At 41.4% G+C, this 27,609-nt stretch overlaps 3 protein-coding genes across 6 annotated transcripts in view; 1 reads left to right on the top strand and 2 right to left on the bottom strand.

The window, feature by feature from the left end:
* Positions 1-18,029, top strand: part of LOC106588196 (sodium bicarbonate cotransporter 3) — a 76,549-nt gene extending 58,520 nt beyond the window's left edge. For 2 of the 4 annotated variants that reach the window (XM_014176951.3, XM_045709203.2), the window contains 15 exons: positions 1,521-1,695; positions 3,956-4,089; positions 4,775-5,020; positions 5,239-5,344; positions 5,423-5,584; positions 5,848-5,961; positions 10,118-10,279; positions 10,504-10,629; positions 10,975-11,100; positions 12,737-12,805; positions 13,028-13,201; positions 13,418-13,555; positions 13,743-13,852; positions 14,045-14,096; positions 15,519-18,029. In XM_014176951.3, coding sequence (XP_014032426.1) covers positions 1,521-1,695; positions 3,956-4,089; positions 4,775-5,020; positions 5,239-5,344; positions 5,423-5,584; positions 5,848-5,961; positions 10,118-10,279; positions 10,504-10,629; positions 10,975-11,100; positions 12,737-12,805; positions 13,028-13,201; positions 13,418-13,555; positions 13,743-13,852; positions 14,045-14,096; positions 15,519-15,542 — 1,918 coding nt within the window. In that variant the 3' untranslated portion in view covers positions 15,543-18,029. Of the gene's footprint in view, positions 1-1,520; positions 1,696-3,955; positions 4,090-4,774; positions 5,021-5,238; positions 5,345-5,422; positions 5,585-5,847; positions 5,962-10,117; positions 10,280-10,503; positions 10,630-10,974; positions 11,101-12,736; positions 12,806-13,027; positions 13,202-13,417; positions 13,556-13,742; positions 13,853-14,044; positions 14,097-14,586; positions 14,698-15,518 lie in introns of all 4 variants that reach the window. The other 2 variants (XM_014176953.3, XM_045709202.2) reach the window with 2 other exon arrangements.
* Positions 18,030-18,116: 87 nt separating this feature from the next.
* On the bottom strand, positions 18,117-19,966 carry LOC106588142 (protein C-mannosyl-transferase DPY19L1). The gene is given in 7 exon segments (XM_082970316.1): positions 18,117-18,310; positions 18,313-18,374; positions 18,566-18,676; positions 18,787-18,877; positions 19,097-19,271; positions 19,631-19,750; positions 19,904-19,966. Coding segments are annotated over 7 exon segments (696 nt in total). The 5' UTR covers positions 19,928-19,966; the 3' UTR covers positions 18,117-18,197.
* A 71-nt stretch (positions 19,967-20,037) lies between these two features.
* On the bottom strand, positions 20,038-22,762 carry LOC145864431 (protein C-mannosyl-transferase DPY19L1-like). Its single transcript, XM_082970315.1, has 4 exons — positions 22,687-22,762; positions 20,385-20,486; positions 20,206-20,275; positions 20,038-20,087 (listed from the first exon to the last, which is right to left on the bottom strand). Exons 1-4 carry the CDS (start codon positions 22,714-22,716, stop codon positions 20,038-20,040), a joined length of 252 nt encoding a protein of 83 aa, XP_082826441.1. The 5' UTR covers positions 22,717-22,762.
* Positions 22,763-27,609: the final 4,847 nt, after the last annotated feature.

The raw sequence follows: 27,609 nt of genomic DNA, 5'->3' as shown, positions 1-27,609 counted from the left end.
GGTCTTGGTCATGGTGGAGAGTTTGGAATCTGATTGATTGATTGCTTCTGTGGACAGGTTGTCTTTTATACAGGTAACAAGCTGAGATTAGGAGCACTCCCTTTAAGAGTGTGCTCCAAATCTCAGCTCGTTATCTGTATAGAAGACACTTGGGAGCCAGAAATCTTTCTGATTGAGAGGGGGTCAAATACTTATTTCCCTCATTAAAATGCAAATCAATTTATAACATTTTTGACATGTGTTTTTCTGGATTGTTTTGTTGTTATTCTGTCTTGCACTGTTCAAATAAACCTACCATTAAAATTATAGACTGATCATTTCTTTGTCAGTGGGCAAACGTACAAAGTCAGCAGGGGATCAAATACTTTTTCCCCTCACTGTACATAATTACCTCGACACCGATGCCCCTGCACATTGACACATTGACTATGAATTGGTACCCCCTATATATCCCCACTATTGTTATTTACTGCTGCTCTTTAATCATTTGTTTTTCATATCTCTTACTTTTTTGGGGGGGGGGTATTTTCTTAAAACTGTATTGGGCTCGTAGTAAGTAAGCATTTCACCTGTTGTATTCAGCGCATGTGACAAATATCATTTGATTTGAAATAAATGTTATTCATTATGAAATTCATTAAACATTTAAGGTAATACATTATTGAAACTGTTTATGAAGTCAAAATTAACAGCATACAATTCCTACATGCTGTGAGAAGTCATGCACATAATCACCCATATTGAATGGTTGATTTTAATGTTGTGTAGATCATTATGACTGCACAATTACGATGCTGACATAAATAGATACTCAGATTCTAGGTGTGAAAGCCTCTGTGATCACGTGGCTACCCTTCTTGTAGAGTGTGTTTATTTGTGACCTCACTCCCCCAGGACACACCTGCCCACACCTCACAGACTGGCCACTGCCTTATTTACCACTCTGCAGATCCACTCTCAACTCTGTGTGCTGCTAAAAAAAAAACAAGCTAAGAGAGGGTCTCTCTCTCTCTTTACCGGGCTGTTAGTCAGTTCCTGGCCACAAAGTGGTTGGTGACTTAGAATTGAGAGTGTTGGGTTGAGCGTGTTTGTAAGTTAGGTGAGTGTGTAAGGTAGAAAGATGGGTTGACTGGTATCTGGGTCAGAGAGCAGGAGTGTGTCCAACCCCATAGGGAAATGAGAATGAATGCTTGTGAAATAAGTGTCAAAAAATCTGTACCACCAATGAACTGCCATTCACCTACTGTGATGCCCCCAAAAAGTTATCTGCAGGCTCCAAAAAGTAATCTGGCAGACCCTATTGATGATGGTCTGAAAATGTAATCTGCGGGTCCTGAAAAAATATCTGCCAACCCTATGGAAGGTCCAAAACAGTCGACAAATGTGTTATGGTCCCCTATATGGTATAAAAACCAAATCCAGAAGTACAAGATGTAATCTGGGATACTCTACCGCATTAGTATAATGCTGCTACTTCAGTTAGCCTGCTGCAAGGTGTTGTGGTTTTTCCCTTCCTCTAGGGTCTTTGGAGGCCTGGTGATGGATATAAAGCGGAAGGCCCCGTTCTACTGGAGCGACATCCGGGACTCGTTGAACCTGCAGTGTCTGGCCTCCATCCTGTTTCTCTACTGCGCCTGCATGTCCCCTGTCATCACCTTCGGAGGGCTGCTAGGCGAGGCCACAAAGGGCAACATAGTGAGTGGGTCCTTGTACATGAGTGTCAATGAATGCCACTCCGATTTCATCTGTTTGTCTTCTATCTGCTATATCACCTAATACAGTTGAAGTTGGAAGTTTACATACACCTTAGCCAAATACATTTAAACTCAGTTTTTCACAATTCCTGACATTTAATCCTAGTAAAAGATTCCCTGTCTTAGGTCAGTTAGGAACACCACTTTATTTTAAGAATGTGAAATGTCAGAATAATAGTAGAGAGAATGATTTATTTAAGCTTTTATTTCTTTCATCACATTCCCAGTGGGTCAGAAGTTTACATACACTCAATTAGTATTTAGTAGCATTGCCTTAAATTGTTTAATTGGGTCAAACGTTTCGGGTAGCCTTCCACAAGCTTCCCACAATAAGTTGGGTGAATTTTGACCCATTCCTCCTGACAGAGCTGGTGTAACTGAGTCAGGTTTGTAGCCCTCCTTCTTGCTCGCACACACTTTTTCAGTTCTGCCCCAAAAAATTCTATAGGATTGAGGTCAGGGCTTTGTGATGGCCACTGCAATACCTTGACTTTGTTGTCCTTAAGCCATTTTGCCACAACTTTGGAAGTATGCTTGGGGTCATTGTCCATTTGGACGACCCATTTGCGACCAAGCTTTAACTTCCTGACTGATGTCTTGAGATGTTGCTTCAATATATCCACATCATTTTCCTGCCTTATTATGCCATCTATTTTGTGAAGTGCACCAGTCCCTCCTGCAGCAAAGCACCCCCACAACATGATGCTGCCACCCCCGTGCTTCACAGTTGGGATGGTGTTTTTCGGCTTGCAAGCCTCCCCCTTTTTCCCCGAAACATAACTATGGTCATTATGGCCAAACAGTTCTATTTTTTGTTTCATCAGACCAGAGGACATTTCTCCAAAAAGTACGATCTTTGTCCCCATGTGCAGTTGCAAACCGTAGTCTGGATTTTTTTATGGCGGTTTTGGAGAAGTGGCTTCTTCCTTGCTGAGCGGCCTTTCAGGTTATGTCGATATCGGACTCGTTTTACTGTGGCTATAGATACTTTTGTACCTGTTTCCTCCGGCATCTTCACAAGGTCCTTTGCTGTTGTTCTGGGATTGATTTGCACTTTTCGCACCAAAGTACGTTCATCTAGGAGACAACACGTCTCCTACCTGAGTGGTATGACGGCTGCATGGTCCCATGATGTTTCTACTTGCATACAGTTGTTTGTACAGATGAACGTGGTACCTTCAGGCGTTTGGAAATTGCTCCCAAGGATGAACCAGACTTGTGGAGGTCTACAATTGGTTTTCTGAGGTCTTGGCTGATTTCTTTTGATTTTCCCATGATGTCAAGTAAAGAGGCACTGAGTTTGAAGGTAGGCCTTGAAATACATCAACAGGTACACCTCCAATAGACATAATTTGAGTCAATCAGAAGCTTCTTAAGCCATGACATAATTTTCTGGAATTTTCCAAGCTGTTTAATAAAGGCATAGTCAACTTAGTGTATGTAACTTCTGACCCACTGGAATTGTGATACAGTAAATTATAAGTGAAATAATCTGTCTGTAAACAATTGTTGGAAAAATGACTTGTCATGCACAAAGTAGATGTCCTAACTGACTTGCCAAAACTATAGTTTGTTAATGATACATTTGTGGAGTGGTTGAAAAACAAGTTTTAATGACTCCAACCTAAGTGTATGTAAACTTCCAACTTCAACTGTATCAGCCAGTCACTTAGCTGCCTGGTGAAACAGGTTTACGGCAAGGTCTTACCCTATTTGTTTATCACTAAAAGCATATAGGATGCATATCACTATAAGCAAATAGTAGGTGCTTAGATGGTGTCCCTCTTCCTCACTGTGAGCTACTCTATATACTGTCTCTGTGCTTTGATCCTGACAATGACTTACACACACACACCCTACAGTGACCCTAGATGTCTTTATTAGGAGGGAGACTGTTGGCATAGCGAGCGTCAGCGCGCCGGGGTGTGTGATGTGTCTGAATAAACTGACCAGATGACGAGTGGCCGAGGGATATTACAATTGACAGGCCGACGTGGTGGAAAAAGCAGTTTATCTTGGCAGTCTGATGCTAGGCGGTCTGAGCTGGAATGTCAGTTTAAACATATGTATTATGTTATGTGGGGTGTTCTGTCCGCTTTGCCTCTTTTCCCCTTAGTCTCCCAGTCTCTCTGGTTCGTCTATGTATTTACCTCCTCGTCATCCTCCCCTTTTCCCTCCCTCTTTTCCTTCTCTTGCTACAGAGTGCCATAGAGTCTCTGTTTGGGGCGTCCCTCACAGGAGTGGCTTTCTCTCTGTTTGCGGGGCAGCCCCTCACTATCCTGGGCAGCACGGGGCCTGTCCTGGTTTTCGAGAAGATCCTCTTTAAGTTCTGCAAGTGAGTGCTACACCGATCCTGGTTACACTTATTCGCACTGTGGCCTTCTGGTGGTTGCAACCTGCAAGGACAAGTTCACTACTGCCATTTGGGGATTTGTCATTTGTTTCTCAGTAACTCCCTGAGTTTTATATACTGTACATGTACAGTAAGTTACAAGGACTGGAGTTTTTTCTGGTCAAGTCACATGGTCAGGAAAAACTTGGGGCCCTAACAAGTTATTAGAGAAGTTGGGACAGGCTCAAGGTCATTATTGATGAATCCTCAATCATTTCATAAGGCATAGTCTGAGTGATTGCGCCTCCCCTACAATTGTCATAAACTCTATGCTCTGAGCTCACTGCTTCCAGTACCTAATAAGATATGGATGTGAAAATACACTGAAAACATCCAAAATACATCATCTATACAGCTAAAATCTACAGTACAATGCCATGTAAAAAGAAGTTGACATTGAGGTTAAATAAAGTGTTACCAAATTTTTCCGACCATTACTTTAGACAAAATCAAGACTTTAATATTTTTGTAATGTTTTTTTTATTTTTAAATCTTACATTTTTAATTTGAGCAAATTCTAAATTTGCCATTAATCACAAAATCCTGCTAGTTAACTCAAATTAAAAAAAATATCGTTTGACAGCCCTAATATTGAGTCTTGATCTTATCTACCGTACTACCCACCCAGGGACTACGGCCTGTCCTACCTGTCTCTGAGGACCAGCATCGGCCTGTGGACGGCCTTCCTCTGCCTGGTCCTGGTGGCCACAGACGCTAGCTCCCTGGTCTGTTACATCACACGCTTCACAGAGGAGGCCTTCGCCGCTCTCATCTGTATCATCTTCATCTACGAGGCCCTGGAGAAACTCTTCCAGCTGGGGGAACACTACCCCATCAACATGCACAACGAGCTGGACAACCTCACACTCTACTCGTGAGTCAGGGTCGGAGATCCTAGGTTGAGGGCAAAAGACGCGAGAAGTGGGCACTGCCATTTTTCCGCTTTCTTCAGGAAATATATCTTTTCTATTTGGATTTCTGTGTTTTAGATGTTACCACTGACTATAAAAGGGGAGCTTATGGTTTTGTGCTATTTAGGATGGTTTTGTGCTATTTAGGATGGGGAGTGTAAGATTTAGTCTCTTGACTCAGGTGTCAGTGTTCTCCACCGGCCAACGCCTCCGCTCAGATCTTGCAGACGTGGAACCAGACAGGACACACACAGGACTCTATCTCCTGGAACAGCCTCAACGTATCGGTTAGTCAGAGGACACACACACTGCAAAAATATATGTTGTGCCTGTGTATTTCTCTGACCCTTTACACTCTTTGCCAGATGTGTAACCTGCTCCATGGAGAGTTTGCTGGTCCTGCCTGTGGTCACCATGGCCCCTACATCCCAGATGTCCTCTTCTGGTCCATCATCCTCTTTTTCACCACCTTCTTCCTCTCCTCTTTTCTCAAGGAGATCAAGACCGAGCGATACTTCCCTACAAAGGTGTGTTATTCACTTGGGAGCATGGTGTGTGTGTGTCTGTGTGCGTTCATCTAAAATGTAAATGTGTGAACTGGTCAATTTTATTGTGCTGCATCAACATTCACAATTAACTTCAAAGTCTTCATATTCTTCCCACACAACATGTCCCACATTTTGCTATTACTGTTAGCTACTGTGTAGGTGTTCCCACTGAGTGAATTTTAATGACTGTGTTTTTTACACGTTACCATGATTATGTATTGTCGTTAATACGGGTTGTGCAGGTGCGCTCCACCATCAGTGACTTTGCCGTGTTTCTGACCATTATGATCATGGTGCTGGTGGACTATCTAATGGGCATCCCCTCTCCTAAACTCAACGTACCCGACCGCTTTGAGGTAGGACCCCCTTGACTTATTCCACATTTTGTTGTTACGGTCTGAATTCAAATGGATGAAGTATTTTTTTAAATCTCATCCACCTACACACAATACCCCATAATGACAAAGTGAGAAGAAAAAAAATAATAATTGTGCAGAAGTATTCACACCCCTGAGTCAATACATATTAGAATCATCTTTGACCACAATTACAGCTGTGAGTGTTTCTGGTTAAGTCTATAAGAGCTTTGCACACCTGGATTGTACAACATTTGCCCATTATTCTTTTCAAAATTCTTTAACCTCTGTCAAATTGGTTGTTGATCATTGCTAGACAACCATTTTCAAGTCTTGCCATAGATTTTCAAGAAGATTAAAGTCAAAACTGTAACTCGGTCACTCAGGAACATTCACTGTATTCTTGGTAAGCAATCTAGTGTAGATTGTCCTGCTGAAAGGTGAATTAATCTCCCAGTGTCCGGTGGAATGCAGACTGAACCAGGTTTTCCTCAAGGATTTTGCCTGTGCTTAGCTCTATTTCATTATTTTTTCATCCTGAAAAACTCCCCAGTCCTTAAGAATTATGAGCATATCAATAACATGATTCTGCCACCACTATGCTTTAAAGAGTGGTAGTCAGTAATATGTTTGGGGCAAATCCAACACAACACTTTCGATTCAGGACAAAAAGTGAATTGCTTTGCCACATGTTTTGCAGTACTACGTTAGTGCCTTGTTGCAAACTAGATGCATCTTTTGGAATATTTTTGTTCTATACAGGCTTCCCTCTTTTCACTTTGTCAATTAGTTTAGTATTATGGAGTAACTACAATGTTGTTGATCCAGCCTCAGTTTTCTCTTATCACAGCCATTAAACTCTGCAACTGTTTTAACCTCTCTAGGGTAGGTGGCACCAAATCGTCCCACCTACGCAACAGCCAGTCTAATCCCGTGGCGCGATATTCAAATACCTTAAAAATGCTATTACTTCAATTTCTCAAACATATAACTATTTTACACCATTTTAAAGACAAGACTCTCCTTTATCTAACCACACTGTCCGATTTCAAAAAGGCTTTACAACGAAAGCAAAACATTAGATTATGTCAGCAGAGTACCCAGCCAGAAATAATCAGACACCCATTTTTCAAGCTAGCATACAATGTCACATAAACCCAAACCACAGCTAAATGCAGCACTAACCTTTGATGATCTTCATCAGATGACAACCCTAGGACATTATGTTATACAATACATGCATGTTTTGTTCAATCAAGTTCATATTTATATCAAAAAACAGCTTTTTACATTAGCATGTGACGTTCAGAACTAGCATACTCCCCGCAAACTTCCGGGGAATTTACTAACAATTTACTAAATTACTCACGATAAACGTTCACAAAAAGCATAACAATTATTTTAAGAATTATAGATACAGAACTCCTCTATGCACTCGATATGTCCGATTTTAAAATAGCTTTTTGGTGAAAGCACATTTTGCAATATTCTAAGTACATAGCCCAGCCATCACGGGCTAGCTATTTAGACACCCAGCAAGTTTAGCCTTCACCAAAATCAGATTTACTATAACAAAAATGTTATTACCTTTCCTGTTCTTCGTCAGAATGCACTCCCAGGACTTCTACTTCAATAACAAATGTTGGTTTGGTCCCAAATAATCCATCGTTATATCCAAACAGCGGCGTTTTGTTCGTGCGTTCTAGACACTATCCGAAATGGTAAATCAGGGTTACGAGCATGGCGCATTTCGTGACAAAAAAATGCAAAATATTCCATTACCGTACTTCGAAGCATGTCAACCGCTGTTTAAAATCAATTTTTATGCAATTTATCTCGTAAAAAAGCGATAATATTCCGACCGGGAATCTGCGTTTCGGTAAACAGAGGAAAAAAAAGAAAGACGGGGCGACCAGTGCATGCGCCTAAGCCCACTGTCCCCTGATCGGCCACTTGACAAAGGCCATAATGTGTTTCAGCCTGGGGCTGGAATGACGACATTCAGCTTTTTCCCGGGCTCTGAGAGCCTATGGGAAGTGTCACGTTACCCCAGAGATCCTTTGTTTTGGAAAGAGATGTCAAAGAAAGCCAATAAATGGTCAGACAGGCCACTTCCTGTAAAGGAATCTCTCAGGTTTTTGCCTGCCATATGAGTTCTGTTATACTCACAGACACCATTCAAACAGTTTTAGAAACTTTAGGGTGTTTTCTATCCATATCTAATAAGTATATGCATATTCTAGTTACTGGGTAGGAGTAGTAACCAGATTAAATCGGGTACGTTTTTTATCCGGCGGTGTAAATACTGCCCCCTAGCCCTAAGAGGTTAAAGTCACCATTGGCCTCATGGTGAAATCCCTGAGTGGTTTCCTTCCACACCAGCAAATGAGTTAGGAAGGATGCCTAACTTTTTTGAGTAGGTATGTCCAAACTTTTGACTGGTTGTGTATATACACTACATGGCCACTGTGTGTGTGTGTCCACAATCAGCTCCTTTGTTTTGATGACATTGAGGGAGAGGTTATTTTCCTGGCACCACTACGCCAGGGCCCTCACCTTACCCCTGTTAGCTCTCTCATCGTTGTTGGTAATCAGGCCTACTACTGTTGTGTCATCTGCAAACTCGATGATTGAGTTGGTGGCGTGCTTGGCCACAGTCATGGGTGAAGAGGGAGTACAAGAGGGGGCTGAGCACGCACCCTTGTGGGGCCCCAGTGTTGAGAATCAGCATAGTAGAGGTGTTGTTGCCTACCTTCACCACCTGGGGGAAGCCGTCAGGAAGTCCTGGACCCAGTTGCACAGGGTGAGGTACAGACCCAGGGCTTCAGGATGAGCTTGGAGGGTACTATGGTGTTGAAGGCTGAGCTGTAGTCAATGAACAGCATTCTTACATAGGTATTCCTCTTGTCCAGATGGGATAGTGCAGTGCCAATGGCGATTGCATCATCTGTGGATTTTTTGCTGCGGTATGCAAATTGCAGTGGATCTAGGGTGTCTGGTAATGTGAAGGTGAATTGATCCTTAACTAGCCTCTCAAGCACTTCATGCTGACAGAAGTGAGTGCTACAGGGCGATAGTATTTACTTTCAGTTACCTTCGCTTTTTTGGGTACAGGAACAATCTTGAATCAAGTGGGGACAGCAGACTGGGATAGGGAGAGATTGAACATGCCGTAAACACTCCGGCCAGCTGGTCTGCACGTGCTATGAGGACGCGGCTAGGGATGCTGTCTGGCCCGGCAGCCTTGCAAGGGTTAACACGCGTAAATGTTTTACTCACGTCGGTCACAAAGAATGAGAGCTCACAGTCCTCAGGAGCGGCCCGTGTCAGTGGCACTGTGTTATCCTCAAAGCGGGCAAAGAATGTGTCCGGAAGCAAAACATCGGTGTCCGCGACATGGTTGGTTTCCCCTTCATAATCCGTGATTGTCTGGAGTCCATAACACATACGTCTCTTGTCTGAGCCGTTGAAATGTGACTCCACTTTGTCTCTGTACTTACGTTTTGCCTGTTTGATTGCCTTGTGGAGGGCATAACTGGACTGTTTGTATTCAATCATATTACCAGTCACCTTGCCCTGGTTAAATGCAGTGGTTCGTGCTTTCAGTTTTGCGCGAATGCTGCCATCTATCCACGTTTTTTGGTTTGTCTAGGTTTTAATCGTCAGTGGGAACAACATCCCCTATACACTTCCTGATGAATTCTGTCATCGTGTCAGTGTAAACTTCAATGTTATTCTCATATGCACATACAAAAACACACAATCAAAACCACACACACCACAACTGCTGCAGGACTTCTTTTTAATGTTGCACAAAACACTTTGCTCTCCATATCCCGCTTCTCTGGCACACGTGTAAATATCGTAATGCAAATCTGTTTGAGTGATTCCCTTGTGTTTATACTTCTGCTAAAATGTTATTCTATTTGTGTTCCGTTGAGCTTCTATTCTATGAATTTGTTTATTACTTAATTTTTCTATTATTGTTATTGCATTGTCCAGAGTTGAGCCTGCAAGCATTTCATTGTACTGTGTTCCTGTGCATATGACCAATATACTTGAACTTGCACTTACAGGCTCTTGCTAGCGAACACTATACCCTGACTGCAAGCCAGTAGCTTCAGTTTAAAAGCTAACTCTGTGCTCTGGTCTACAGCCTACCTCCAAGCATCGCGGCTGGCTGATCTCCCCGCTGGGCCCCAACCCCTGGTGGACCCTGCTGGTGGCAGCGCTGCCCGCTCTTCTCTGCACCATCCTCATCTTCATGGACCAGCAGATCACTGCCGTCATCATCAACCGCAAGGAGCACAAGCTCAAAGTGAGCAAGCGCTGGTTTATGGCATAGACTTCCGTAGTCTACATGCTCCGTGTCCACTGCCAAGGTGGAATAGAAACATGTTTACAAATATGTTGTTCTGTCACCCTGTTCTTCCCATTATATTATCATGTGTTGAATGTAGCTAGTGTTTTTAATTCGGGGGTCCAGCTATACTAAAATGGCTTTTTATCCTCTTTTTTTCCCCCCTCTTCTCCGTCATGTAGAAAGGCTGTGGCTACCATCTGGACCTGCTGGTGGTGGCGGTAATGCTGGGAGTTTGCTCCATCATGGGCCTGCCCTGGTTCGTAGCCGCCACCGTGCTCTCCATCTCCCACGTCAACAGTCTCAAGGTTGGCAGCCTGCTGCGGTCTTTATGTCAGCGGTGTCAAACTCAATTCTTGGAGGGCATAGTGTCTGTGTTTTTTTTTGCTCCTCCCTAGTACTTGATTGATCAATTCAGGTCGTCGATTAGTTAGGAACTGCCCTCACCTGGTTGTCTAGGTTTTAACCGGACACAAATGGAAATAAATAATAAATAATACTCGACCCTCCAGGAATGAATTACGGGATTAAGTTTGACAACTCTGGTCTAAGTGAGTTATGGATTTGTTTTTTGTGTTAATGTACAAGTCTGAAAAAGATAATGTGTTTCTCTGAGTATAATAAATATTAATCTAATGTAATCAAATCTAAAGGTGGAGTCGGGCTGCTCGGCCCCAGGAGAACAGCCCAAGTTCCTGGGCATCAGAGAGCAGAGAGTCACCGGGTTCATGATCTTTGTCCTCATGGGCTGCTCTGTCTTCATGACCTCCGCACTCAAGGTGACAGATCTTTGGGTTTCAGAAAAGTGTTATATTAATAATCCAGCTTTATTTTTATAAGACAATGGGAGCTGGACACCAATGCCATGACAGGCAATGTGAATGATAAGCAGTTTGACTGTTATACAGTATATTCACCTTACAGTTGAAATGTTGACATGTACTTTTTAACCTGTTTAGGGACAGACGTTCCGCTAGTGGAACACCTCACCAATATCCAATGGTAGAGCGTGGCACGAAATACAAATACCTCAAAAATGCTATAACTTCAATTTCTCAAACATATGACTATTTTACACCATTTTAAAGACAAGACTCTCGTTAATCTAACCACATTGTCCGATTTCAAAAAGGCTTTACAGCGAAAGCAAAACATTAGATTATGTCAGGAGAGTACCCTGCCAAAAATAATCACACAGCCATTTTCAAAGCAAGCATATATGTCACAAAAACCAAAACCACAGCTAAATGCAGCACTAACCTTTGATGATCTTCATCAGATGACACTCCTAGGACATTATGTTATACAATACATGCATGTTTTGTTCAATCAAGTTCATATTTATATCAAAAACCAGCTTTTTACATTAGCATGTGATGTTCAGAACTAGCATACCCACCGCAAACTTCCGGTGAATTTACTAAATTACTCACGATAAACATTGACAAAAAACATAACAATTATTTTAAGAATTATAGATACAGAACTCCTTTATGCAATCGCGGTGTCAGAAAGCACATTTTGCAATATTCTGAGTACATAGCCCGGCCATCATGGCTAGCTAATTTGACACCCACCAAGTTTGACCCTCACCAAACTCAGATTTACTATAAGAACAATTGGATTACCTTTGCTGTTCTTCGTCAGAATGCACTCCCAGGACTTCTATTTCAACAACAAATGTTGTTTTGGTTCCAAATAATCCATAGTTATATTCAAATACCTCTGTTTTGTTCATTTGTTCAAGTCACTATCCGAAGGGTGACACGCGAGCGCATTTCGTGACAATTTTTTTTCGAAATATTCCATTACTGTACTTCGAAGCATGTCAAACGCTGTTTAAAATTAATATTTATGCAATTTTTCTCGTAAAATAGCGATAATATTACAACCGGGCGACGTTGTATTCATTCAAAGACTGAAAGAAAAAAATGGAGTCGTCTCGTGGACGCGCATCTCCAGTGTCATTGTTCCCTGCCTGACCACTCACAAAAACTCCTGCTGTTTTTCGCCCAGAGACTGCAGAGACGTCATTCCACTTTCTGGCGCCTTCTGAGAGCCAATGGAAGCCTTAGAAAATGTCACGTTACAGCAGAGATGCTGTATTTTCAATAGAGATGCCACAGAAGGAGAACAAATTGTCAGACAGGGCACTTCCTGTATGGAATCTTCTCAGGTTTTGGCCTGCCATATGAGTTCTGTTATACTCACAGACACTATTCAAACAGTTTTAGAAACTTTAGAGTGTTTTCTATCCAAATTTCTGGGCAGGAGTAGTAACCAGATTAAATCGGGTACGTTTTTTATCCGGCCGTGAAAATACTGCCCCCTATCCCAAACAGGTTTTAAAGGCAGTTTAAATCCCATGTATTATTTATTATATACTGTATGTTCAACTTCTCCCCCACCCTCCAGTTCATTCCTATGCCAGTGCTATACGGGGTCTTCCTCTACATGGGAGTCTCTTCACTCAAAGGCATTCAAGTGAGATTATATTCAATGATATGATATGATTGATTGAAGATATGACCAGCTTTTTTTTTTTCTCTTTAAAAGTAAAGCAATGCCTTGTCTGTAATGATGAGCTTACTCCTTTGTAATTAAACTCACTTTTATCAAGAAAAACATCATCACATTTAAACTCAAAGAGTGTGTTTCATGACTAAAATATGAAATGAACAATGAACGGGTCTCTCTCTCTCATAGTTCTTTGACCGTATCAAGTTGTTTGGTATGCCAGCCAAGCACCAGCCTGACCTGATCTACCTGCGCTACGTTCCCCTGTGGAAGGTCCATGTATTCACCCTGGTGCAGCTCACCTGCCTCATACTGCTGTGGGTCATCAAGGCCTCCGCAGCCGCCGTCGTATTCCCAATGATGGTAATACCCATAGAGAGAATTGTGCTATAGTAATACTACTATCATTCTATCTCCCTATGGTAATATCACTCTCCACATCTACAAATTGGAGAAACGTGACATCGTGTCTACCAACAAGGGTGTTTGTAAACATAAAAATATCGAAAACCTTCTGTATGAGTCTGTGGTCCTTTTGCTCCCTCTCTCTCCCTTAAAATACCCTATTTTTGCTTAAAGGTGCTGGCCCTCGTCTTCATTCGGAAGCTTCTCGACTTTTTCTTTACCAAGAGGGAGCTCAGCTATCTGGACGACTTGATGCCCGAGAGCAAGAAGAAGAAAGAGGATGACAAGAAGAAGAAGGAGAGGGAGAAACGGGTAACACACAATAATACTTTTAAAGCCATTAGTTCCCAGACAATGTTCACTGTCTAGCATGCTAACATGACCTGTCCCCACAGGAATCAAATGACTAGAACGGCAAAGGGGCTCAGACCATGGCAATTTATCTGCACCCTCATGGGTACACTCAAGTGTAATTCTCCGCTTGTCCCCTTGGTCCCAGGAGGCCCAGGCTTTATTGCTCATAGAAGAACAGGTGGGCGTGAATGCTGTGAAGGTCCATTATGACGGTGGGAACCTGCTCAAGATCCCAGTAAAAACTCTCTCAGGGAGGTGAGTGCTGCCCACCATTCAACCAGAGTACAATACATTACACTGAATACCTAAATGAAGGACACGCTTTGTCTTTGTATGATATGATTTATGTTATACTATTCTAATTTTTCCTCCATCTCTACATTCTTGGTATTGCATCTAAAGGTAATAGTGGTGATGTTAGTTCTGTAACGTGTTTATCTTGAACAGATCGTACAGAATAATCGCTCATACCCTCCCAATGGATGAAGAGGCGGTAGGGGTGGGTGTCTGATATATCCAGCCCACGTGTTGAGTTTTAACCCTACTCAGTAATATACAGTAACATCAATGAGTGCATGGCCAAAATCGTAACTTGGCTATTTACTATACCTGTAGATGATGCCTTTTTATTGAAAACACACACCTAGCGGGTTGCGTTTGTGTTTTGGGCGGGATTGTTATGATACATAACGCTACATAGTGTCATGGCAAGGTAAAAAGGCTCTAAAACCATGTGAATACTAATGACTAATGGGCACATTGATTACGTAAAGAACTCACCACAGACAATCATCTTCCAAGAGTAACAATTGGCAACAGAGAAATTGTTACACATAAGCCAGTACATATTTTTAGTGCAAGATACAATGACAGAGAACTGGTGCCAAGTAGTCCCGTGTGCACTTCAATCTTTTGTTTGTTTACCTTATCCATATGCATGCATCTCTATCTCCCTTCCCCTGTTCTGCCCTGTTCCTCGCTGCATGTAGCTCATGTGACCTCGGCAATGTTAATATCTCTGAGGAAATGGCCAAAAGCGGGGCATGCAAAGCAGTGGCGATGAGTGCCGACTTCGGCCCATCTATGAAGCGTAGCCAAAGGTAGCTATGCTGAAAATGACTCCCCTTTAGCTGACCCCCCCCACCTTTCTTCTAAAAATGGAGGAGCTTTTTTCCAGGCACACCTCAGGTCTACTGAAATCTCACTAAGACAAGATCACATTGATAACTCACCCCTTATAGATCAAATAATTATATTATATTCTGTGACTATTCTAATCCAATAAACTAGTCTACTTAATTCTGTGACTAGCCCATTAATTAATATGTATGACAAGAACAATGCATCCATTCTTATGTAATGAAAGTATTAAGTTATTGCTTTTGCTGTGTCATAACTTGTGTAATGTTCAGTTGCATGTATGTTGTGACATCTACATTTTGTGTGGATGTTTGCAGAAAACAAGACTCGATTTTGTTTTCCTGAATATTGTATTTGCCTACAGATGCATTCATATATTACAATATATATGAATGTATCTTGTAATATATTATATTACATTACAGCATATAAAAGCAAAGCGTTCAAGAGGCTTTGCCCTGAGGTTCTGACGTCCTGAGGATCTAACACGATGCTGACACATTTTGTATTTTTACCCCAATTATAATGGTTAAGAACAACATACTTTAACACGAGTCTGCCATCTTCAAGTTTAGAGTGTTAACAACTGTCTATACTTAGAGCATGGAATGAGCTTTGAGTTTTAATTTTAGCATCTCTGTCTGACATTCTTTCAGACAGCCTTGCACTTAAATCAGCAACACATATCCTGCTCATCCTTTACCCATTGATATTCTGGCACAGCACAACCAGCCCGCTGATGCTTCTCTTCCCATCCATCTCCCTCACTTGTCTCTGGCAGCCAGGAGAAGGTGGCCTGTGTTAGAGTCAATATGGACACCACTGCGGCAGGAGGGCAGAGTTCAGCCTTGGAGACGGCCTTGTGATTGAGGAGACCTTTGTCCTACTAACCCCACAGAGGGCCACTCTGGTACAGTGAGCAAGGTGAGAGGGTGAGCTAGGCCTGGAGCAGATAAGTCAGACTGGTCTCTGGAGAAGCCCCTTTTGTGCGTCTCCTCGGTCAACAGTTGAGCTCCAGTTACCTCCAGTGGTCCAGTGTAGCTCTGGGGATCCTGAGGCCCCCTCGGTACACAGAGGACTGACTTCCTTGCAGTGGCGAGCACATTGCTTGGATATAAATTAACCAGACTGACACCGACCCCCACCATTCTGGGTCAAACCCCAATGTGAACCAATTATTTCCCACAGCTGCCAAAAGATGGGGCCACCACCGCCACACTGATGCGGAATCTTCTTTGATTGTCATGTATGCGTGAATTTACTTCATTTTAAAAGGTATATTTTCTCATCAAAATTTTAAGCAATATTTTGTAAAAAATAAAATAAGATTCACATCCTGAGACATTCTGGTCTCTGTCAAATAATATATTGTGTATAGTACATTTACAAAATGTACTATACACAAACCAGCTACACCAGCTCCAGAAGCACGTCACTCAAGCAATGATTCAGGTTATTTCTGTGATTTCAACAGTTCAAACTGGTTACATCATGACTAGACACTGGTAATCTAAACTGTTGCAAACCAAAAGAAGAATGTAGACATTTAGGCACCTATACCCCATAATCTTTCTCGGTTGTGAAACAATGACAGAAAGGTTGGAGTGGCAACATCTTTTTACTGCCCCTGTACTGTATCCGTACTGTATACTCTGCAAGTTGCATTCTCAGTATTGATATCGCTGCTCAGATCAAGTTGCTCAGCATTTCTTTTTTTTGTCACTGTTGTGCTATTTTAGTGGAATTGTGTGCTTTTTATGTTTTAATGGACAATTAAAAAAAATACTAATTTAAGGTTAAGGAAGTGATATGAATATTACAATAAGCACTTTAGATTTGTTTGCCAGTAGGAATTAGTGCACAGGCCTGAATTGAGTTAAAAACATTGAATCTGAAGATCCACAGAACTGTTGTTGAAATGTCTAGAAAAAGTAACAACTCAGGAATCTACATGATTTCTGATTGTGGAAAGTTCTTTACTCTCATTTGTCTCACTACTCATACCATATTTCAATAGCATAGCCTATTTGTCTATTGTTGGGACAATTCTTTTTGATAAACAGGAAAAAAATATCTAAATTACTGTGCCGTTCAGTTTTCTTCTAATAGCAATGAACGTTATTCTGTGCAGTAAAACTGTATTGTACAACTTATGCTGCACATGTTTTAATACTTGTCACATGTAAAAAGTAAGTTCAGTATTAGACATTTCCAAAAATGAGCCGTAAAATGTATTGTAATTATATATTTCTAATTTGCTTAGCACACATGCTCCTGATTTAGCAATAATAGACGAGTGCTGAGAACAATGCAATGTGTGGAGTGATGGTTCTATTGAGCTGTCTAGGGGGAGTTTGTCAAACCCCATCCACTTTGTGTGTCTGCTCTATTGACTATATTAGTGTGTAGCTGATTATACAGACAATAGCTTATGTGCCTTGTGAATGCTCTTTGTGTCTTTTAGTCATACTGTAATCAAACTTTTCAGGTAGTACAAACACACAGCAGTAGTGATCTGAATGTTTTTGTGAAAATCATATCCTCTTCAACCAAACCGGCAAACTGAACTGATTAATAAGTTACAAATATTAACTCATTAGTACTTCATTGTACCCATTTTCTGTCAAGATATGTACTGTATGTTTCTATGTCACAGATGTAGTGTTTGTTCACAAATAGGAAGAACTGTAATGTACTGCAATATCAGTGAATGTGCACCGATGTATTGCAACTTTGTCACTGGTGAAAATGACAAACCTGGTACATTTCTCCAAATATTTTTTTTAACAAAATAATAATTTGAATAATTTTAGTTTGAACAGAATTCAGATAAAATGTTGGCTATTTCAAGTCATTACAAATATTGTCTTTGTGATCCTATATGTGCGAAGTAGGTACCACAACTCAATGTATCCATCGCAGTGCAATGGATTCGATTGTGTATTATGTGATCTGTACCATAGAAACAGGGTGTTCTTCAGGATAATATGCCATTTAGCAGATGCTTTTACCCAAAGTGACTTAGTCATGCGGGCATACATTTTACGTATGGGTGGTCGAGGGAATTGAACCCACTACCCTGGCGTTACAAGCACCATGCTCTACCAACTGAGCTACAAAGGACCACTTTAGGACCATATATTACACTGACCTCACAACTGCTGTCAGTCAAGCACAGAAAATCCTCCTGTCATGTTGTTCAATACCATAACATAGGATGTAAAAAAAAAAAAACATTATATTTTTTTTTTTACTTTGCTGATGGAAAGCAATAAAAAGTGTGTAAAATGTCTTATTTCTCTCTCCATATTTAACCCAGGCGCAAAGCACATCATCAGCATGTGAAAGAACACAGTGCACAATACGCAGAGCTTTTTAAGGTGTTCAAGAGATAAAGGCGTTGTCCTGTAGAGAAAAAAAAGACTATTGAAATTGAACATGTTTAATAAAAATTATATCCCTATATTAAAAGGTCATATTTGGCAGCTATGGGGATTTTCAGCACCTTGTAGAATTTATTCTCGAACATTGTGGTGAAGTAAGGTTGGGAGTCGATGGACAGGAGGGTACATGCGGCAACTTTCCTCTGTTCTCCTGATCCTCCACGTCCCAGATCTCAGGCATGCTGCAGCCTGGCCTGTCAAGTATAGCACAGTTAGATGGGAATCAGAGGTTGAGAGAACATAGTACTACAGGGCTTTGTTCATTAGGCACCAAAAGGAAGAAAACAGACAAATGGGGAGGAAAAGTGGCCAATAAGAAACTTGTTTTAATTTTCTATTGCAAAATATTTGGCTATGGTATGCTTTATAATACCACCATGTTTACCTGGAGCGGCGGTTACACCAGGAGTCCTCCAGGATGAAGTAGTCTGCCTGCAGCTGCATCAGATTCCTCTTCACCTCCTTGGCCGGTTTACAGCTGTACACCAAATTGGTTCTTTCCTTGTGGGAATATGTTAGACGTAACTTACTGACAAACATAATGGGTGGTGCCTCATCAGATATTGTTGCAAAGTATAACCCATAGGGGAATTGTAGCAGTCTTACTTCTGCCAAGTGTCCTCGTAGTGGGGATGATTCACGATGGCTCTACCAGTGGACAGTTTCACACTCGGCATGGAGCCAGCAAACACAGCATCTTGGAACACACACAAATACAATTTAATTTCCCTTTTTGCAGCCCATTCCTTGTATCCCTCAATACATTTTTTGCATTACAATAATTACACTAATTCAGATCTATCCTAGATAGTAATGCATCTACAGAGCTTAGCAGCAACTGAACTAGCTCAGCCCACTAATCTCATGCCCCTGAAAAGCACACGCTAGGAATAAGTCGTAACGTGACATGACTCACTGGGCATGGTGTTGGCATTGATCCACTCCAGGAGCTGCTCCTGAGGCAGGTTGCTGAAGTCTCCTACGATTCCTCGCTGGCTTTGGAAGTTGGCCACGCCCTGGATGGCCATGATGGACAGGATGCCAAACACAGTGATGTGGCGCTTGAAGTGCTCCCCTATCCAGCCAAACAACTGCGAAGCATTGGAGAACATATATACCGGCAGATCAATGAAGATCCAACGTAGATCATTTATCAGGCAGTCTTTATTAATAAGGACATTTGATTTGGGGGATGTTTTTCATTATGCTCTGACTGCCTGCATCAGAGTCCAGTTACTAACACTAATGCTGACTGGTGGAGTACTAATAAGAGATTAATTTGTTTCATTGCACTAGCCATCTGTCCTCGCTTTACGCTAGATCAGCATGGCTTCTATAACTGGTATGATGGAGGTCAATTAAGGAAAATGGAAAGTGGCCCATGTGATTTCTATTGTCTCTCCATGTCTGTCTGTTTGTTTCTGTCAGTGTCTGTCTACAGACATCTTACCTGTCTAGAGCAGATCAGGGAGGCCATGAGGCACATCAGCGGGGCCAGGAAAAGTTTGATTCTCATGACCAAGATCGCCAGCACGGCAAAGGCCACCAGCTGCAGACTATGGTACACCATCTGACACACGCACGCACACACGGGCAGGGAAACACAGTGGAAGTTATGAGCACTTTAATGATTCACGAGTCATTGTGCCTTCAAGGAAAACAGCTGCTAATATGGGCTGTGATGTTGGTTTGAAAGTGAAAATAAGTAGCTAAGTTGGCTTACCTCCCCATTAGCAAACTGTGCCATCCTAAAATATGATAGAAAATGTTTGCATGAGGAAGCTATCAGAGGTCTGTAGGTGGCGCTAGTGTTCAGTGAATATAATACTTAATGCTATTTGTTGGATTGGAAATTACTTACTGCAGTGTCAATATCGACATCTTCTTTAGAGTTAACTCTTTCGCGCCTAAGAGATCGCCAGACTTCTTTAATTGCCTTCAAAGGAATTATTTATAATACTACAATATACACTCAAATTGACTTAAATGAGCTGCAATGTCAAAATCGAGAATAATGTGTCTCACCTTTCCAGAAATGATGGCTACAATAACTGTTTACCGGGAGTATCGATGTCTTAACGTGTCCCAACAAAGTCTGGAAACAGAATACAGTATAAGAAAAGCACTTAGACATAAAAAAATCAACAACCAAATAGTAGTGTCAAAAGTAAGCTTGGAGGCAGCACTGATGAAATGAAACCTACCTCCAGCTCCATAAAGTCGAACTCTGCAGCACAGGTGTACATCAACGTGTGGAAATCCTTGTACTTGGTCAACTTGGATCTGATCAAGTTGCCAATGTGAGCCTGTGGGAAATATAGAGAAACACACAGTGAGGTTAACCTCTCTGGTACCAGTGGGACGGTAGCGTCCCACCTCGACAACAGCCAGTGAAATTGCAGGGCGCCAAATTCAAAACAACAGAAATCCCATAATTAAAATTCCTCAAACATACAAGTATTATACACCATTTTAAAGATAAACTTCTTGTTAATCCAACCACAGTGTGTAACGGCTGTCTATGGAAGAAGTGGACCAAAATGCGGCGGAGTTAGGGTTCGTCATATTTAATGTCACGAACACTATGCATTTACAAAAACAACAAAAACTGACAGCCAACACAGTCCTGTCAGGTGCAACCACATTGACAAGCACAATTACCCACACCACACAAAGGAAACGTAGGCAACTTATGTGTGACTCCCAATCAACCACAACCCTCTACAGCTGTGCCTGATTGGAAGTCACACGGCCAAAAATCAATGAAACAATAAAACACTCACTCCCTTCTGCCACGTCCTGACCCAACTACACCCTCTACTGGTCAGGACGTGACACAGTGTCCGATTTCAAAAAGGCTTCACAGCGAAAGCACACCATGCGATTATGTTAGGTCAGCGCCTAGTCACAGAAAACCATACAGCCATTTTCCAGCCAAGGAGAGGACTCACAAAAGTCAGAAATAGCGATTAAATTAATCACTAACCTTTGATGATCTTCATCAGATGGTACTCACAGGACTTCATGTTACACAATAAATGTTTGTTTTGTTCGATAAAGTCCCTCTTTATGTCCAAAAACCTAAGTTGAAATTGGCGCGTTATGTTCAGTAATCATTGTCTCAAACAAACATCCTGTGAAATTTCAGAGAGCCACATCAAATTACAGAAATACTCATCATAAACATTGATGAAAGATACAAGTGTTATACATAGGATTAAAGATAAACGTCTTGTTAATCCAGCCACTGTATCAGATTTCAAAAAGGCTTTACGGCGAAAGCACACCATGCGATTATGTTAGGTCAGCGCCTAACCACAGAAAACCATACAGCCATTTTCCAACCAAGGAGAGGTGTCACAAAAGTCAGAAATAGCGTTAAAATTAATCACTTACATTTACATTACATTTAAGTCATTTAGCAGACGCTCTTATCCAGAGCGACTTACAAAATGGTGCATTCACCTTATGATATCCAGTGGAACAACCACTTTACAATAGTGCATCTAAATCTTTTAAGGGGGGGGGGGGGGGGGTTAGAAGGATTACTTTATCCTATCCTACTTACCTTTGATGATCTTCATCTGGTGGCACTCCCAGGATTCCATGTTACACAATAACTGTTTGTTTTGTTCGATAATGTCCCTCTTTATGTCCAAAAACCTCAGTTTTGTTGGTGCGTTTAGTTCAGTAATCCAAAGGCACAAAGTGCGCTCTCAACATCCAGACGAAAAGTCAAAAAAGTACAATAAAAGTTTGTAGAAACATGTCAAACGAGGTTTAAAATCAATCCTCAGGTTGTTTTTGTCATAAATAATCAATAATATTTCAACCGGACAAAAGCTTCCTCAATAGAAAAGGACAAACAAGAAAGGCACACTCCCGATCACGCGCTGGACTCATGTCTGGAAATTTCCACTGTACACTTATTGAAAGTGCTGTATCTCCCACATTTTTCAGAGTAAAAGCCTGAAACAATGCCTAAAGACTGGCCACATGTAGAAGAAGCCATAGAGATCATGAACTGGGTCCTAAGTCTTTGTATGGTGGATAGGCTTTCAATGGAAAAACAGCCTTTCAAAATAATAATACTTCCTGGATGGATTTTCCTCAGGTTTTCGCCTGCCATATCAGTTCTGTTATACTCACAGACATTATTTTAACCGTTTTGGAAACTTTAGAGTGTTTTCTATCCAAATCTCAGGTCAGTGTAATTATATGCATATCCTTCTGAGCCTGAGTAGCAGGCAGTTTAATTTGGGCACGCTTTTCATCCAAAATTCCGAATGCTGCCCCCTACCCTAGTGAAGTTTTAAAGTCATACAGACAATCACACCTTCATATGGAAACATTTGAAACAGTAATTGACATTAAATGAGTAGACTCCATCAGTGAAAGAGAAAGGAAGGAGGAATACATTGTGAGGAACAAAGAACATTTGACTTCATGGGTCACTCATAGCCCACGTTGAGATCATGCTGAACAGACTTTCATCTAAGAACTTACATCATTGGACGCTCCGAGGATGAACGACATGAAGAATTTGAGAAGCACAGTGGAGGTAAACCAGGCAATACCTTGGACAAACTGAGGATTTAGAGAGGATAAAGTTAACACTCAAAACCTGTTATATGTTGCACTGTGACACTAAATAAAGCTGTGTAATTTCATGTTACGATTGGGGGTATAGAGTGGAGACCCTTGGGATGGTATAATACCATGGGAATTCAATATATTTCTCTTAAAGTCATGGAAAAATTGCAAATTCTGAGGAACGTAGTTTCACCAATTAACCCCAGCATGTAACTAAAAAACTAACATTATTATACCCAAAAATTATTCAAATAGGATTTCATAAAAATTGAGACGATTCCAAGTTTGCAGACTTGTGATATCGTCTCTCAGTGCGATGATGGCCTGGAAAACACCACCATACAGGAATGAGGTGTGACAGAATGACACTTGTGTATTCAGGCATTTCAGTCTATTTCCCAGTCTACTCACCCAGCCAGCAACCAGGGAAGAAATGTAAAAAGATGTCAAAAGTTCCAAATTCCCAAACAGCATGACAAAGCAGATGGCAAATGAAGCCTGAAAGGAGAAATAAAGAACTTTTGTTCATCAAATCAAAATACAGTGATCCATCATCATAGCATAATTGATGAACATTGTTCATGTTGGAACTGTTCTATCACCAATTTCACAACCATAGCAGATACTAGTATGTTTCTAAGCCTTAAACCTGTGACGATTATGTCTAAATATCAATTCAGTAGTAATACTTACCAGATGCACAACAAGTAGTGATTTAATCTTGGAAGTGGAGAGATAGCCCATAAAATAACAGGCAAACAGGCATGCAATCTGAAGAGGCAGACAACATAGGCATTTCAATTCATTGTCACGGTTATTGTACAGCTAAGGAGCTTCAGTACATAAACAGAATCTTTTAAGATGACTGGTACATCCACAGGAATGATACCAGGCTATTTTCCAGGCATGCATTTTTACCTCATTGTATGGATTTATTTACCCGAGTTAGCAAAACAAACTGGGCAAATGGCCAAGGAAGAAGGAACAAAACATTGCAAGCACCAAGAGCTACTAGGGATCTTCTTTCATGGTTGGAACGCCTACAAAAATCATACAAAGACAACAGTATTATTTGCCTTCATACATTTTCAGTGACATACACTGGGTGTACAAAACATTAGGAACAGCTGCTCTTTCCATGACATGACTGACCAGGTGAATCCAGGTGAAAGCTATGATCCCTTATTGATGTCACTTGTTAAATCCACTTCAATCAGTTTAGATGAAGGGGGGGGAGACAGGTTAAAGATGGATTTTTAAGCTTTGAGACAATCTAGACATGGATTGTGTATGTGTGCCATTCAGAGGGTGAATGGGCAAGACAAAAGATTGAAGTGCCTTTGAACAGGGTATGGTAGTAGGTGCCAGGCACACCGGTTTGAGTGTGTCAAGAACTGCAACGATGCTTTTCACACCCAACAGTTTCCCGTGTTTTATCAAGAATGGTCCACCACCCAAAGGACATCCAGCCAACTTGACATAACTGTGGATTGGAGTCAATATATACCTGAGAATGCGTGTTAACAGCAGCATCTGCAGGACAAAGAAGGGATAGGAGAAGCTCTCCCTCAGCGGTGGAGTCCACATGACCCGAGTGCTCTGGAATACATAGCATGAGTTAAGATATCATTCACCACTAGCCAACCGACATGATGATCTAAGTTTACATACACTGTATGAAACAATCAAATTACATTCATCTCAAACAGAACATTAATTGTACAGTGAGGAAACTTTAATATGGATTGCACTATGAGTACACAGCTCCAAACCTCTCAACCTCTCCATGGTTAAAGAAGAGACACAGGACAATGACGACCCCTCCAAGACGACTGCCACTGGAAAGACCCCCCCCCCAAAAAAACATCAGATTGTCTCGTAGAGTGGCAAGGGGCACCAAAACAGCATGGATAACCAAGACGATGGTTTTATGGAATACCATAGTGATAAACTAGCCTGGGTACCAGTCTTTGTGCCATCATGCAAATCCTTGTCATGGCTTACATGAGAGCATGGAGTACGCAACAAAACAAAAAGATCTGGGACCAGGCTAGTGAGAAACCAACAACAGTTTTAAGAACTCATTACCTTAGGTAAGTCCCGTAGAGGAGGAACAGGCTCATCATTACCCCATTAAGCAGGAAGACACAGGAGACATAGAAGTAGGCTGCATCCCCCATGCCTAAAAGTGGGAGAAAATGATATTCACAGTGTCAATTTACTGTGCCTCCCAGTCCTGACAGTGTGACACACTATGTTACTACAAGATGCTATTTACAATGCATAGTAGGGTTGGGCGGTATCCAGATTTTCAAACCGCCATACCGTTTCTGCACATTACCGGTGTATACAGTATTATCGAAAGTGCACACAAGGGGTGCTATAAGAAATGTTAAATAACAATTTAGCCAACAGGGATCTTGATCCAGGAGGGGATTTAATGTCTCTAGTCTGGGTACCAGTCTTTTTAGCTAACATTCTACTCCTTGCTAGCGGTGGGGATGATCGATTCCTTGACTCCTTGCCCGTCGACTCCCGGTGTCGACTCCCATTTTTGGGTGTCAAGTTTCGATTCCGCTAAGAATCGACTCCTCGGCTCCAGAGATTCAGTATTTTTACAATGGAGGAACTAGTTGCTGTCACCTACTTCGAGAACCAACTCTTGCATCTTTCACAGCAAAGAAAGACAGAGCTAGCGATATAGCGGTATAAATCAATAACTAATTCACTGTTTGTCACAGAAACAAACTAGATATGATTTATTCTATAAATGTCTAGCATACTTTTACAACCTTTGTTTTGAGGAAAAATTCCAGTTTTGATTTGATAGAGGGCATGTATTCTATCAAATTTTTATTTCAATCAAATCAAAACTGGAATCTTTCCTCAAAACAAAGGTTGTAAAAGTATGCTAGACATTTACATAACAGATTATACCTAGTTTGATGTTTCTGTGACAAACAGTGAATTAGTTATTGATTTATACAGTTTTAAATGGCATTCGATAGATTTGATGTATTTCTATGAAGTCGAAACTGGAATTTTTCCTCAAAACAAAGGTTGTAAAAGTATGCTAGACATTTATAGAATAAATCATTTCTATTTTTATGTTTCTGTGGAAATCAATTAATTATTTATTTTTACAATTTTAAAATGGCTTTTGGCGAATGTCTGTTGAATGTCTGTTGAATGTCCGAATGTGTGAATATAAAACCAACTTTACCTTGGTCGCAGGCAGGCAGACAGACTGTCGGGACCATGCACATAGCGAGATACAGATTACCATAATATAGCCTATGTCTTGTATAGCAATGCCTCGTAAATTCACCAAAAGTATATTAAAGTATATATTAGGCTATCAATGACTATGGCTAAGCTATTCTTCATAGTTCCAGTGAATTGAAATTGAACATCTCCAAATGCAGTTTAATTAGGTGCAATAAAAACTATGGAGAGCTACCGTCCTGTAGGTTTTCACTCCAACCCTGTTCCTGGAGAGCTACCGTCCTGTAGGTTTTCACTCCAACCCTGTTCCTGGAGAGCTACCGTCCTGTAGGTTTTCACTCCAACCCTGTTCCTGGAGAGCTACCGTCCTGTAGGTTTTCACTCCAACCCTGTTCCTGGAGAGCTACCGTCCTGTAGGTTTTCACTCCAACCCTGTTCCTGGAGAGCTACCGTCCTGTAGGTTTTCACTCCAACCCTGTTCCTGGAGAGCTACCGTCCTGTAGGTTTTCACTCCAACCCTGTTCCTGGAGAGATACCATCCTGTAGGTTTTAACTCCAACCCTGTTCCTGGAGAGCTACCGTCCTGTAGGTTTTCGCTCCAACCCCAGTTGTAACTAACCAGATTCAGTTTATAAACTAGCTAATTATTGAATTAGATGGGCTAGATTAGGGTTGGAGTGAAAACCTACAGGAACGTAGCTCTCCACGAACAGGGACGGAGAACACCGTCCTATGCAATAGATTGCAAAGCTGGGCATCCCCGCTAAAGTTTGGGGGAATGGCAAGTTCACTTTCTCATCCATAAACTCATCTCAAGTGCAAATATGGTTCAGCAGCTCAAATCAGCAGGATGAGTGGTATTGTTATTAGGAAGGATGTCTACCATGGATCGTTAAAATAATGATTATGATCACATTTCATGAACTTAAATATTATGGGAACATCTATACATTTGGCAGCCAAGCACGAGTTATCAGTGTACCTACCCTATGATGTTAAAATATCTTCACACCTACAATAAAAACCTCCAGGCTTCCGTCATAAGAGTAAATTATATTTGAAACATTTTTGAATTACAGGGGGGAAAATGTATCTTGTGTGAATCGTCCTCTGGAATAACGCACATGCTTGGATAATAATTACAAAACCAACGTCTCTAGTAATACCTGTCAGAATAGGACTATAACATGGCAAAGAATAGGTTTATCAGCGTAGTGCGTTGCATCATCCCATGTCGTGTGACCCGTCAAGACTGCACACAGCAGAAATATCACTGAAATATTGTAGTTACTACACATCAACTATATTCAAACAAAATAGGCCTTTTATAGGCTAAGTTGATGACCAAATGGGCAGCATCATGCTCATGTCAGTCCTCTAGAACGCAAATGTAGCCTTCCTAGTAGGACTCTGCAGTAGTGAGGTGATGTGTACCTGTGCACATCCGTTTCAGCGTGTTTTTTTTCCTGGAGTCGAGCAAGAGTCGACTCCAACCACAGGAGACGGAGTCGTGCAAGAGTTGACTACTTTTCGACTCCAGCCACAGGAGTCAGAGTCGGAGTTGTGCATGACTACTCCTTGCTTCTCCATGTCACTGCCAGAGGCAATCTC

This window comes from Salmo salar, chromosome 27 (assembly GCF_965601325.2).
Source record: "Salmo salar chromosome 27, fSalSal1, whole genome shotgun sequence".
Taxonomy (NCBI): Eukaryota; Metazoa; Chordata; class Actinopteri; order Salmoniformes; family Salmonidae; genus Salmo; species Salmo salar.
This window is presented reverse-complemented; position numbering and strand designations above follow the sequence as displayed.

What these genes read in the sequence shown, in the direction of transcription:
- LOC145864431 (XM_082970315.1), bottom strand. Translation starts at nt 22,716, where the DNA reads ATGTCGTTCATCCTCGGAGCGTCCAATGAT. An exon ending in TCCTCGGAGCGTCCAATGAT is followed by an intron (nt 20,487 to 22,686) that starts GTAAGTTCTTAG and finishes TATTTCCCACAG; the next exon opens with GCTCACATTGGCAACTTGAT. An exon ending in TAGCCATCATTTCTGGAAAG is followed by an intron (nt 20,088 to 20,205) that starts GTGAGACACATT and finishes GCGATCTCTTAG; the next exon opens with GCGCGAAAGAGTTAACTCTA.